The 12,720-nt window shown below is 56.4% G+C and overlaps 1 protein-coding gene across 4 annotated transcripts in view; it reads left to right on the top strand.

Annotated features, from left to right (window-relative positions):
* The first annotated feature begins 1,329 nt into the window (after window positions 1–1,329).
* Window positions 1,330–12,720, top strand: part of VWA5B1 (von Willebrand factor A domain containing 5B1) — a 45,968-nt gene continuing 34,577 nt past the window's right edge. For all 4 annotated transcript variants that reach the window (XM_020281189.2, XM_075994617.1, XM_075994620.1 and 1 more), the window contains exons 1-4: window positions 1,330–1,470; window positions 7,703–7,867; window positions 9,611–9,763; window positions 11,062–11,332. In XM_020281189.2, the coding sequence (XP_020136778.2) occupies window positions 7,729–7,867; window positions 9,611–9,763; window positions 11,062–11,332 (563 nt within the window). In that variant the 5' untranslated portion in view covers window positions 1,330–1,470; window positions 7,703–7,728. The remainder of the gene's footprint in view (window positions 1,471–7,702; window positions 7,868–9,610; window positions 9,764–11,061; window positions 11,333–12,720) is intronic.

Here is a 12,720-nt window from a genome sequence, read left to right on the forward strand (position 1 = left end):
GGGGATGCTGGCAGATTGGCGGGGCAAGCTCACCTTGCCAACCTGCCCCTGGAAAGATGGGTGTAAACTGAGCCTGTGTAAACGGACTCAAATTGTCCCAGCGACCTGTAGGCTCATTTCTGAGTGACCCTCGGTGGGCAGAGGTTCCAACATTGGAACCTCACTGGGTCACCTGTCCGCCAGCAGCATTTGCATGTATTTAAGCCGCTTCCTCCTGATCTTATTCAACAGGAACCTTTTCAGGAACCCCACAGACAAGCCTCGTTTGTCTGGAGTTTTCAAAGTTGCATGTGTCTATTTCTCAGTCTCCAGCGGGTCTGGATGCGGCCCCTTAGCTGGAAGTCTCAGCACCGTGGGCGGCTGGGTCCCGCCTCCTGCAGGGCAGACTGTCCTGGACATCTGTGCTGGCGGGACCCCAGTGTGGGCAGTGTGAGGACACTAAGCTCCCAGAGGTCTGGGCATTTTCCATACTGACTATTCCCCCACATCCCCTTTCCCCAGCCCAAAAAGGGAGACCACAGCTATCACTGGGATGGAATCTTCTGGGCATTGGGCTGAAATAGAGGGATTCCCCCCACTCCTACTATTAGGTTCTTTAAATGAACCTGTAGCCAAGGCCTATCCCACCCTGACACATTCCATCCTATTTATCTGCCCCCTCATTCATTGATTCATTCATTCATTCAACAGAGCATAGACCATCCATCCGTTGTTGAGCACAAACCATGGGCCAGATGCTGAGGAGAGCCAGAGTTCTTGCCAGTCCTAGGCGCTAACTGCTCCTGGCTGGGTGGTGGGGACAGGACACAGGACTGAAGGCCCAGGCCTTGTCCATCCTGCTCGCTGCAGCAACCCAGCCTAGCGCGGTGATGGGCACAGAGCAGGTCCTCCATATACACCTGTCAAATGGGCCTACGACATACAGATGATGAAATAAATGACACGGCAGGTTCCAGCTATGCTAGTGGCAGGGGGGACGGTCTTATGCCGTGCAGACCCCGAGAAGGCTTCACGGGGATGGTGGCATTGGAGCTGGCCTTGCAGGACAGGTAAGATTTCCTCTAGGGGAGGGAGGAGTGGGGCAGCATTCCCGGAGAATGGAGCAGCAGCAGGGCAGAGAGCAGCAGTCGGGCTTGTCTTCGGAAACAGCACGAGGCCTCGAGTGGCTGGAGCGTGGGCTGTGCGGGGTGGGGGCGGGTATGAGAAGCATAGATTTGTTACTCACATTGGCAGAACACGGGCCTGAGGTGGGGAGGTTTAGAGGAACGAGACCAGAATGTGAGAATCGCAGAATTCTAGAAGCTTAGAACAATCAGACCAGATCCACAGAACCCACCCCCGGGCCTCACTGGTGTGGGAGCTGGTGCCGGCCAGTGGGTGGGGTTGTCCTTGGAGTCCAGGCTCTTAATGGGGCTATGAGAGCGTGGGCTTCCTGGAGGGGGGAAAGGATAAGGACACTCCCAGCCCCAGGTAAGTGGGCAGGTGGCAGGCCCAGAGCCGCTCGATGGGCTCACAGTCTGCGTCTATCCCAGGCCTGGCCGAGCCCACTCAGCCAGGGACCCCCACTCTGTGGGGCGGGATCTGGGTGGGACTGGGTCAGGGTGAGGGTGAGAGGCTTCCAGACAGCCTTGCAGGGGGAGGGAACAGACCTGCCACGTTGTCTCTGGGACAACAGGGAGTCGAGGATGCAGGGGACAGAGACCGTTTCAGCAATAAGGCCAGGATGGGGGAGGGCTGGTGCTGAGACAGGGCCTGGGCAGAGACCTGAGGGACCCTCCCAGCTCGGCAGGCCTGGAGGACGCCAGGGCACAGGAGGTTAAATGACGTGCTCAAGGCCACACAGAATGGAGGTGGCAGAGCCCAGCATCTGGAAGTGACTATCCAAGGACTCCAACCCCAGGCAGTACTCCAGAGACTGGGACCTGCCACCACCCAACAAGCAAGTTTCTGCCTTTCCAATCTCTTCCTGACAAGCAAATATCCCCTGGCAAGGGGGCCACAAGCACCCTGCCCTTGACCCCAGGAGCCTTGTTGCCTTCTCCACCCCATCATGATGGCTGAAGCCACCTAGGACCCTTCTCCCCGCTCCTTCCCCGCACACCCTCCCTCCCATGCTCAGCATGGGCTGGACAGGAAACAGCAGGCTTTGGGGAGGTGACAGCTCCCACCCAGCTCGGCCGCTCTGGCCGTGCGACACTGGGCTCCAGGCTCCCCCCTGAGCCTGTGGAGTGAGGGCAGGCGTGCACACGGGCCATGCTATGAAGGTGCCCCACGCCGAGGTCCTCTCATGCGGGACGCTGGGGCTCGGGCAGGGGCAGAGGCACGCCCACGGCCCTTGCAGAGCCCACAGCCCCGTGGGAAGACGAGCTATGCCAGGTGGGTGGTTACGATGCCTCAGAATCTGGGGTGTGATACACAGAGGCCCCAAAGTTGTGAAGCCCCATGGAGGGAGTATCTGTTGGACAGGAGTGTCAGGGAAGGCTTCCTGGAGGAGGTGACAGTGGAACTGAGCCTTGGATGATGAGTCGGACTTTGAAAAGCAGAGAGGCAAAGACCATCTCTTGGAAAGGCTGCAGAGGGGAAAGAACTGGCCCGTTCAGAGCATGGTGAGGAGGTCAGTGTTTCTGGAAGAAAGGAAACATGCAGGACATGGCAGGCGGTGGCACTGGGGAGAGGTGGGGACCCGGTGGGGAGAGTCTTGAATGGCAGGCTAGGAGTGCCACTTGCCCTTTTGGACAAAAGCTTTGGGCAGCCACTAAACTCAGGGGGAATGGAGGCGTGTGTGTGTGTTTGTGTGTGTGTGTGTGTGTGTGTGTGTGTGTGTGTGTACATGCACATATATGTGTGGTGACAGAGAGGACCAGAAGGGAAACAGCCTGGAGGTTGAAGGACCAGTTAGGAGGTGGTCAAGATGGTCCAGGGGAGCAACAATGGGGGTGGGGGTGAGGATTTCAAGAAAACACCCAGGCAGAAGTGACGAGGCTTGGGAGAAGCTGGAGACAGTGTAGACACATGGTGGAGCACATGGGCCCTCTGGTCCCTCTGCCGTGGTTACCGCCCAGCCCTATCTCACTGCTGTGTGGCCAGGGGCACGTTGTCTCACCTTTCTGAGCCTTGGCATTTTCATTTATAAAACAGGGATAGTAAGAGCACCTACCACTGAGAGATGCTGTAAAACTGTGCATGCAAAGCTCTTAGCATGGTGTTTCGTCCATTCAGCAAATATTTATTGAGCATCTACTACGTCCCTGGCACTATTCTATGGGTAGCAGATATGGTAGCAAAGAAACTAAAACAAAATCCTTGCCCTCATGGGGATTACACTCAACCTGGAGGGTTGAGGAGACACATTAAACAACATAAATAAGCAAAAGACACATTATGGTGGTAAGCACTAAGGAAAATGCAAGAAGGGGAAGCTAGGAAGTGTTGGGAGGCTGGGATTTTAGGAGTGAGTGGTTTTGGTGGTGGAGCCATCGTGGATGGCACGTGAAGTTCAAGGCAAGAGAGTGGGAACGGAGGGAAGCCAAGGTCGCCACACTCAGGTATCAAGGGATAAATGCCTGGGGAGCTGGTGCTCTGTTCCCACGGATGCTGAAGTCACCCGGGATGATGGCAGGGCATGGGGACCAGGGGAAACCCTGAGCCAGGCGCCAAGTGTTTGCCAAAAGGAGGGTGATGGGGACTTTAGAGGTTGCAGGCCATACAGGGCGAGGTAGCCAGAAGGCACCAGCCCCCCAAGGAGAAGGGTTTAGAGGACACAGAGAGTGGGGGTCTTGGAGCAATAACTGAGACCAAGGAGGGCTTCCGTGCCACCTCCCGACTCTGAGGGGTGACAAGCCCCCCTGGAGAGGATGCAGGGACAGCAGGCCTCAGGCAAGGACACAGAATGTCCAGAGAGGCTCAGGCTTGCTGGCTGCGGAGGGTGGTTGCAGAGGGCTCAGCAGGAGGTTTGGAGACGCGGGTGATGGCCAGGAGTGGGCTCGGGGACACAGAGTGGCAGAGCGCCCCCTCCAGGTTGATGCTCCGTTGCGAGGAAGGTAGATTCCAGAGATGGCTGATAAACACAGAACCGGGAAAAGGGCCTGAGGGATTTACACTCAGCAGGGTCTTTGAGGAGCCACCCCTAGCCAGGGGCAGAGACTTCTCTCCCTCAGCTGGGCCGCTGCCAAACCCAGAGACGGCCAGCTTGGCGCTGGGATTACGTATTCATTCATTCAACAAATATTCATTCACCCCCTACTATTAGGGCAAGCGAGATTCAAGGCACCTCGGATAGATCAGTGAGAAACCGGGCCCCAGTGCCCGTCCTCGCGGAGGGAGGCGCATAACATCACACAGGGTGGATATTTCATATACAATGTGCTGGGGAGACACAGGAGGGGAAAGCCACAGCAGAGCAGGGCGAGGCATTGGAAGGGAAGGGGGAGGGTGCAGGTTTAAGCAGGTCTTAAGGGTGAGCCTCGCTGAGACCCAAAGGTGTGCAGGTGAGGAGCACCGTGTGGCTGCCTAGAGGAAGAGCATTCCAGGCAGTGGGAACAGCCAGTGCCAAGGGCTGAGGCAGGAGGTGGCTGGAGGGACTTCACCAAGGGGGTGTCAGAAGGGAAGTCAACGGGGCCCAGGTCCGTGGGGTCTCGCGGCACATGGGAGCCATCAGGGAACTTGAGCCATGGAGCCACATGACCGGATGCTTGTCTTCCAAGGATCCCTTTGGCGGCTCCACTGGGAATAGACCCTTGGGGGACAATGGGGTCGCAGCAGGGGAGGTGACAAGAAGCAGGCTCAACTTCTGGGCTTGCAGCTCTGCTCACTTGCTGTCTCCTGCATCCATGTCTGGACTCCCCCCTGCTCATCCCCCACCGTATTCCCAGCACCCCGTGTCCTGTTGCACCCCTGGGAGGCTGCCGACACTCACTCACTCATTTCACTTTAGAAATGTTTATTGAGCACCTATTATGTGCCAGGCCTAAATATACATGTTTTGGCCGGAAAGACAGCAACCACTGAGGATTTATAATTTCTAGGCCACCAAGAAACAGTCTTGGTATATAATGGTCACTCTTGTGACCAGGCACCTCCTCTAAACTGTACAGAACTCCCGGAGTCTGGGTTCTGCCCAACATTTCATCTGAGAAACACAGCCCAGAGCCCCAAATCATCTCAACCTTTCTGCACGCCTCTTAGAGAACAGGAAAAGGACCCATTTATATAATAACTCAGGCACCCCTGCCGAGAGCTCCCCTTCCCGGCCTCCCTGACCCTCCGGCTGTCCTAAGACCCTGGCTCTTTAAGCCCCCACCCAATCCCTTTCTGTTTTCTCTCACCTGCCAGCTCTTTTCCACATCCCACATCCCCAAAAGCAAGGACCTGGGCAAAGACAGGCTGTGGCGCATGTCAGGGAAGACAAACATAGTGGACGTTGGCCCTGACACTCTCGGTCAGCTCCACCCACTCCAAAGCCCCAGACTCACATCCCAAACCAAGCACATCTTGTCCTCATCTACAGAAGGACAATGCTTGCCCTAGAAGGTTTCGTGAGGATGGAATGAGATAATCTACATGCCCAGCACATGGTCCTGTTTAATAAATCCCAGCTGCTGTTACTATCATCTTCCCCACTCCAAATTTCCTGTGCTGCCAGGCTACAAACTCCGTGCCATTAGGGCTGTGTCTTATCTTGGTATCCCCAGCGGCTAGTTCAGGGCCTGGAATACAGTAGGCGCTTATCAACTCTGGGTGAATTGATGAAAAATATGCATTAACTAGGCCCCCAGGATTTAAAGTTTACTCTTTCCAAGGGGTTCTGGCATTCTTAAAGGGCCAGCGGGAGGGAGTCTGCCCTCCCGGGCGAGGGGCAGTGTGGGGAGCCTGGATGGGGTAGGACGCTCTTGGCAGGAGGCAGGAAGGGCTGAAGCCTAAGTCCAAGTTCGCTGCTCCAAGTCCAAGTTCATGAAGCTCATTCCCCAGTGGCGTTCTGGACAGGAGGAGGGCACGGAGTGGGACATGTGGCTCTGTTGGGACATGAGCTTGCTCCTCCCAGGCTTGCTCTGGCCACCAGGACAGAGGACTCCTGAGAGAAGCCGCTGGGGACAGGGCAGCTCCCTCCGGCTCTATCTGCCCCTCCGGCTGTCAGCCTGACAGGAGATAAGCCAGGCCAGAGCTGCCAGGGCCGTGCTGGGAGGGAGAACATAATTAAAAAGCCACTGCTGGCACCTGAGGATCTTAGCTGGGGACAGGGATAGGACCTAGAGGGGAGGTGTCCCTTTTTTGAGAAAGGGCAGAGACATCAGCACTCACTGAACAGCCTCGAGAATAACTGGCTTGGCCGCAGGCTGCCAGCGCAGGGAGCTGCAGAGAGGAACCCTCAGAGAGAATCTGACCAGAAGCTTGTACCCCACACCCTTTGTGTGACTTCGCTTCCCATCCCCACCCCGCCCCGCAAAGGCCCGGGAGCACTGGGAGGGTCTCGGGAGGCTGCTGGACCCCCAAGCTGCTGCGGTCCCGAGAAGCACGGGGAAGCCGCGTGTCTCCTCATTCACGCAATCAGGCCGTGCCCACTTACCTGGCGCGTACACCCTACCGCGGTGACAGGCGGTAGCGAAGCATCTCACGCACGAAACCCGCACAGCAAACGGTAGAACCACTCTGCGGGAGAGACGCTGGCTCTGTGAGAGGTGACAGGGGCTGGGCAGGTGGTCTGGCCTCCCCACGGAGGGGACCGCAGTTGGCACCGGAGAACGAGAGGAGGAGAGGAGCCAAGAAGCAGGTGTGGAGCAGAGACAACCGGGAGCGCCGTGGGGGCAAGAGCGTCGCGCACGTGAGGAGTGCAGGCTGCTGAGACCGCCGCCAGGCGCGTGGAAGCCACTGGCGGGGGGAGAGGCTGGCAGGGCGGCGGAGGCCCGCCCGCTTGTGTGTGGAGGTGCATTCGTCCCGGCCACGGGGTAGAGAGTGGGTTCCGGGGGGAAGATGGACTCAAGAGGCCGGTTAGGAGCTGCGGTCCAGGTAGAGACAGTGGTGGCTTGGGTCAGGGTGCTGGTGGCCGAGAAGGAAGGCCTGGGTGGATGCAAGGTTTTCCCGGAGATAAAGCACGAGCTTGGCGATGTGGGGGGTGTCGAGAAGAAGGTGCAGGAACGACTCCCAGGTTTGGGCCTCTCTACCCAGGGGGACGGTGGCCCCTCACTTTGGTGTCTCTCGGGGGTGTCCCTCGCTCCCCTCACAACCAGGTGCCGACTGTAGCGGTAGACTCTCTGACGTCAGACCAGGTGGGACGTGGAGATCTGTCCCTGTGCCCTCACTGTGCAGAGGAAACATCTGCAGCTCCAGGGTCGTGGGGCACACAGAGGGATGTGGTCAGAGCCTGAGTGTCCCCAACTCCTGTCCCAGCTGTCTGCTGGGGAGAACCGCAGGCTAAGCATGAGGGACTTGGGCTCGAACCCAGACTGCTCCACTCACTGGGTGAATCCCAGTAGGCTACATGTCTTCCGGCCTCAGTTTCTCGACCTGTGAAATGGAAAGAAAGAGAATGACCACTTCTCCCCTTCTCAGGGATGACTGGTACTTATCGTGGGGTCACGAACGTGGACGTCCTTGGGGAAAATGAAGAGAATGGCACTCTGATGGCCTTGGAGCATCCTAAATGAGAAACTGGGTTGAGGGGTGCGGGTGGCTTCTCCCCACCTCCTGCGCTTCCTGTCTCTTGCAGGCCCTGAAGGCTGAGTAGCCAGCAGGATGCCCGGCCTGCTGAATCAGATCACGGGGGCAGCTCTGCCCCTCACCACGTCCGACGTCACCTCCTTCGTCAGTGGTTACGCCCTGGGCCTGACTGCCTCCCTCACCTATGGCAACCTGGAAGCCCAGCCCTTCCAGGGTAAGGACCTCTGTTGGGGGTACCCCCAGGCCACCTCCTCCTCCACGCTGAATCCCCGTCCTAACATTTACTAGCTGATTGACGTTGGGGAAGTCAAGCGACCTCTCTGAGCCTCAGTTTCCCCATCTGTAAAATAGGAATACCGTTTCTGCCCTGCAGGCCTCAAAGCTAATAGCAAGGAACGTTAGGATCCAAGTGAAGGAGGTCTGGGCTCAACGCCCACCAGCTGTCCCCACGATTTTTCCGTAGTAAGAGGCACACTGCCCAGTCCACGCCTTCTCCAGGGAGCCCCACGGTAGGAGAGACATCAGACTTAGTTGAAGCCAGCAGCTCCCAGGCCCAGGCATGGCTCTGGCTCCTGTGACCTTGGGGACCCACTGTCCCCCTCCAAATCAGGATGCTCCCCCGTGCTCTCGCACACCAGGGGGTGCGGGCAGAGCAGATGATGTAATGCAGGAGGCAGGACGCTGTGGACTGAAGAACAACCTGGAAACATGACTCACAGCATGGGGCGGCCAGGGCACAGAAGCACGCTTGCCTGCAACAGTTGTCTGTAAATCAAACTCCTCTCCTTCCGGTCCAGGACGGGAGCTGCAGGCTGGCTCACCAGGAGGGTGCTGGGCAGGACTTCCCGCTCATCTGCAGTGACGGGGCCTCCTGGCCACTAAACTTCCTGTCTTTGGGCACCGACCTCCAGCCCCACCTGAGGTTCTGAAACCTGCCGTGGGGGCGACTCCACTCAAAGGGACCTGCAGGGCAGCTCTTGCCCTTAGAAATGTCCTGGGCTGTGCAAATAGCCTTGTTCCTACGTTTAAGGAAACCTAGGAAGAGTGGCTTAAAATCATCTCCTGTAGACTAAATAACTGAATAACTTCAATCAGCCCTTGGGCTTCATGTGCAAGAGCAGGTACCCCCATTTTATAGATCAAGAAACTGAGGCTCAGAGGGCAGGAAGTCAGGGTCCGTAGAGGGCTCCCCACGGGCCCAGCATCGTGCTGTTCCAGTGCCGGAGGGGAGGTTAGACAAGCCCCTGGTGCTCCCAGCGTGGTCCCCAAACCATCAGCATCACTCGCAAGCTGCTTAGGAATGCGGGGTCTCAGGCCACCCCCCCCAACTACTGAATCTGAATCTGCATTTTAATAAAACTCCAGATGGTTCGTAAGATACTAAATTTGAACAGTACTGAGCTATAAAACTGCATGGCACATGCATGGGGCACGTAGCTTAATAAATGGGGGCTGTTTTCCAGTCCTCACAACGACCCTGTGAGTTTGGCTTCATGATCCCCGTCTTACAGACGGGGCTGCGAGGCTTAGAGAAGCTAAATGTCTTATCCAAGGTCCCCTGGCTGGGACACACGGCAGGGTCTGGAGTAGAACCTTACTCTTCCTCCAAAGCCCCGGCCCTTGGTGCCACAGAGGCCGAATTCACCATGCAGGTGTGTTTTGTTAGGTCTACACAACAACTCACATAAAAATCTAGGTTCCCACTCTCTCTTGGAAAATCAGGAGTTCTGGCCACACCAGGCTCACGTACCTGCAAAGAGCTGGCCCTGCCGCTGCACTTCCTGCTGGGCCCCAGAGCCAGGAGCTCCGAGTCCCACCCTCTGCCCAGGCCTCTGGCACCGGCTAAGTGGCGGTGAGGACCAGCCAGCCTGCAGGCCAGAGGCTTGGGTTCCTCCCCAGCAGCAGGGCGTGCGGGGGGTGCCAGGGCACCCCACAATGCTGGGCCCTGCTCTTACAGGCCTCTTCGTGTACCCGCTGGATGAGTACACCACGGTGATCGGCTTTGAGGCCGTCATTGCTGACCGTGTCGTGACAGTGCAGATCAAGGACAAAGCCAAGCTGGATGATGGCCACCTCGATGCCTTCCAAGTCCGATCGCCAACTGTCAAAGGTAAGGAGACCAGAAGGGCCACAGTGGGGCCTGGGCCTGGCCAGAGGCTGCGCGGGTTGGAGCTGCAGTAGACTGGGAGGCAGCCGTGGGATGGGGGGTGGAGAGAGCACCGAACTAGTTAGGAATCCCAGCCAGAATCCTGTGCAACCTTGGGCCAATAATGAACTTCTCTGAACCTTGGCTTCTCTGTCTATAGAGGTGATCTTTCCTCTTCTCACCTCAAAAGCATGGTGAGGATCGAAGGAAGGGAGGCAACAAAAGGGTTTTTGAGATATGTCTAGAGAACAGAATAGCCTGTCATTTAAGCTCAGGGGCTGAGGAATGAGTCTCGCCAGGGTTTGCCTCCCTATCCTGCTGCTCAAAGTGGTGACAGCTTAGATAAGAATTTAACCTCATTTGTAAAATGGAATAAATAACTACACTCGCCCAATGCTCGACCAAGGCGATGTATGTATGTATGCACTCACATCACAGTAAGGGCTCAAAGCCCGGCTACCAATGCCTGCTGTTGAGGAAACTGAGGCTCAGAGGGGGAGAGTGACTGGCTCAAGGTCACACAGCATGTTAGTGGCAGAGCCAGGCCTTGAACCCAGACATGTATCATGTAATGTAAGAGATTCTTACCACTGGCTGTATGATCCAGGTGAAGTTTGTACACCTAATTGTTAAAATGTTCAACAATCTTTCAATGAGCACTCACCATGTGTAAGATGTAAAATTGCTCTGAAGATATTGTGGTTTCTTATGGCCTGGAAGAATAGTTAGGCCATGCCTTAGAGTAATTGTGATGGGAGGTCGAAAGCAGCTGTCTGTCCTAAAAAGGGTCATGACAATGTTAGAGGAGGGAAACCAGAGCCCAGACTGGGAGGAAAACCAGGGTGTTCACGGAGGGTTGGATGGACGGGTAAGACTAGCTAGGTAGGGAGGAGGGAAAGGCCTGCAGATAACATAAAAGACTACAAGCAAAAGCATGGGTTCCAGAAGTGAGGTGCTTTGACTTTGTTCTTGGGTTGGGGAGAAGCGTTTGTGAAATGGACGTGTGGCCCTGTGTTGGGGGTTTCGTAGGTCTGAGTCTCCTACTCCCATCAGGGTACAGGGAAAGTACACAGGCCCCACGTGGGCTGAGATCCTGATTCAACAAGTTGGTTATTTGCTGAGTAACGTGGGCAAGTCACACCCCATGCTGAGCCTTGGTTTTCCCATCAGCCAAATGGGGCTGCTCAAACCTGCCCCGCAGCAAGCTTAGAGGGGGTCCCAGATGATATGTGCACAGCCCCTGACGCCAGCCTGGCACTTAGGGAACATTCTGCAAGAGGGGGTTTCCATCGCCCCTCATTCCTGCACACCGGGAAAGGTGGCCTTGGATGAGGACTTGGAGCGGATCCTGTTCGTGGTCAACCTGGGCACCATCGCCCCCATGGAGAACGTCGCCATCTTCATCAGCACCTCCTCGGAGCTCCCCACGCTGCCCAGCGGGGCCGTGAGGGTCCTGCTGCCTGCCGTCTGTGCCCCGACTGTACCCCAGTTCTGCACCAAGAGCTCTGGCTCCTCTAACCAACAGGCCCAGGGGTAAGGAGGCCCCGCCCGGACCCGGGTCAGAGTCTCGGGTGGGCAGCAGAGAGTGGATCGGGCGGAGTCAGCAGGGTGCGGGGTGGGGGTGACAGGGAGTAGAAACGCTCCTCTGCGTTCCTCGCTCGCTCACTTGTAGAGGACGTAAGAATCTCCCTGAAAATGCCCCCGTGTCGGTACTGGCCAGAGTTATGAAATCTGGACATCCTGGGGTCAGAATCTCCAGGGTTTATTTTTTTAATTCACTCGAGAGGTATTTTCTGAGCACCTACTATGTGCTGGACACTGGCCTGGGTGTTAGGGACAGAGAAAGGACGAAACCAACATGGTCCCTGTCCTTTTGGAACTTGGCAGAAGAGATCGTTATCCAACTAATAACACAGCTAATGTGTGACTAATTGTTTATGTACTGGAATGCATAATTAATTATGGCGAAAGTGCAATGAAGGAGAAGTTTGTTGGGCTAAGAGTATAAAAGAGGGACCCAACCTGGGGGGCCAGGCCAGGCTTCTCAGGGAAGTGATGTTTCTGCGGAGGGCTGAAACAATGAGGAGGATGTAGGCTCAGAGAGGAGCATTCCCGTAGGTGAGACCAGCAGGGGCAAAGGCCCTGGGGTAGCAAGCACAGGGCCCCAGAGAGAAGCTGCGGCACAGGTGGTATGCGATGAGGCCACAGAGGCACGGGACACCCTGTGGCCCCGACAATGCCTTTGAATTTCTCCCAAAAGCAACAAGGAGCCCTTAGAAGGGTTTTCAGCAGGGCAGGGAGGGGACTATGACAGCCCCAGCACCAGGACAGTTTCTCTGTACTACCCAGTGGCATCGGAGGGAAAAGGAGGAGGGTCACAGCCTCGTCACCTACAACTGAGATCATTGTCAATGAAAATAAGTGCCATATAGGGGACAGAGGGGAACAGAGGAGGACAGGTGGGAGGAGGACAGGTAGGAGGAGGACAGGTGGGAGGAGGGCTACCTTAGCTAGAATGGGCAAGGATTCGGCAACATCTGTGGCCTGACCTGGATGAAGGGAGCAAGCCATGGAAAAAATGCTGGAAGGAGACTATTTCGGGAGGAGAGAGTGGCAAGTGCAAAGGCCCTGAGGCAGCAGCACAAAGGTTACTACGGCCATAGCAACATGAGGGAAGAAAGGAGAGAAGTCAGAAAGGTAGTGAGGAGTCAGATCGTGTAGGGTCTTAAAGGTCAGGAGGAGGACACCTGGCACAACTGAGAAGCTGGCAGCACATGGGAACCAGGGACCGCCTGCCTGCACATTGTCTTTATAAGCATTGCTATTTTTATAAGCATTGCTATTGGCTCTGAGCCTTGTGCATCTGAGCGGCAGGTCCTAGCTGGGACATTCAGGACCTCAGTGGATCCGGGAATAAGAGG

The sequence above is a fragment of the Microcebus murinus genome, chromosome 2 (assembly GCF_040939455.1).
Source record: "Microcebus murinus isolate Inina chromosome 2, M.murinus_Inina_mat1.0, whole genome shotgun sequence".
NCBI classification, from domain to species: domain Eukaryota; kingdom Metazoa; phylum Chordata; class Mammalia; order Primates; family Cheirogaleidae; genus Microcebus; species Microcebus murinus.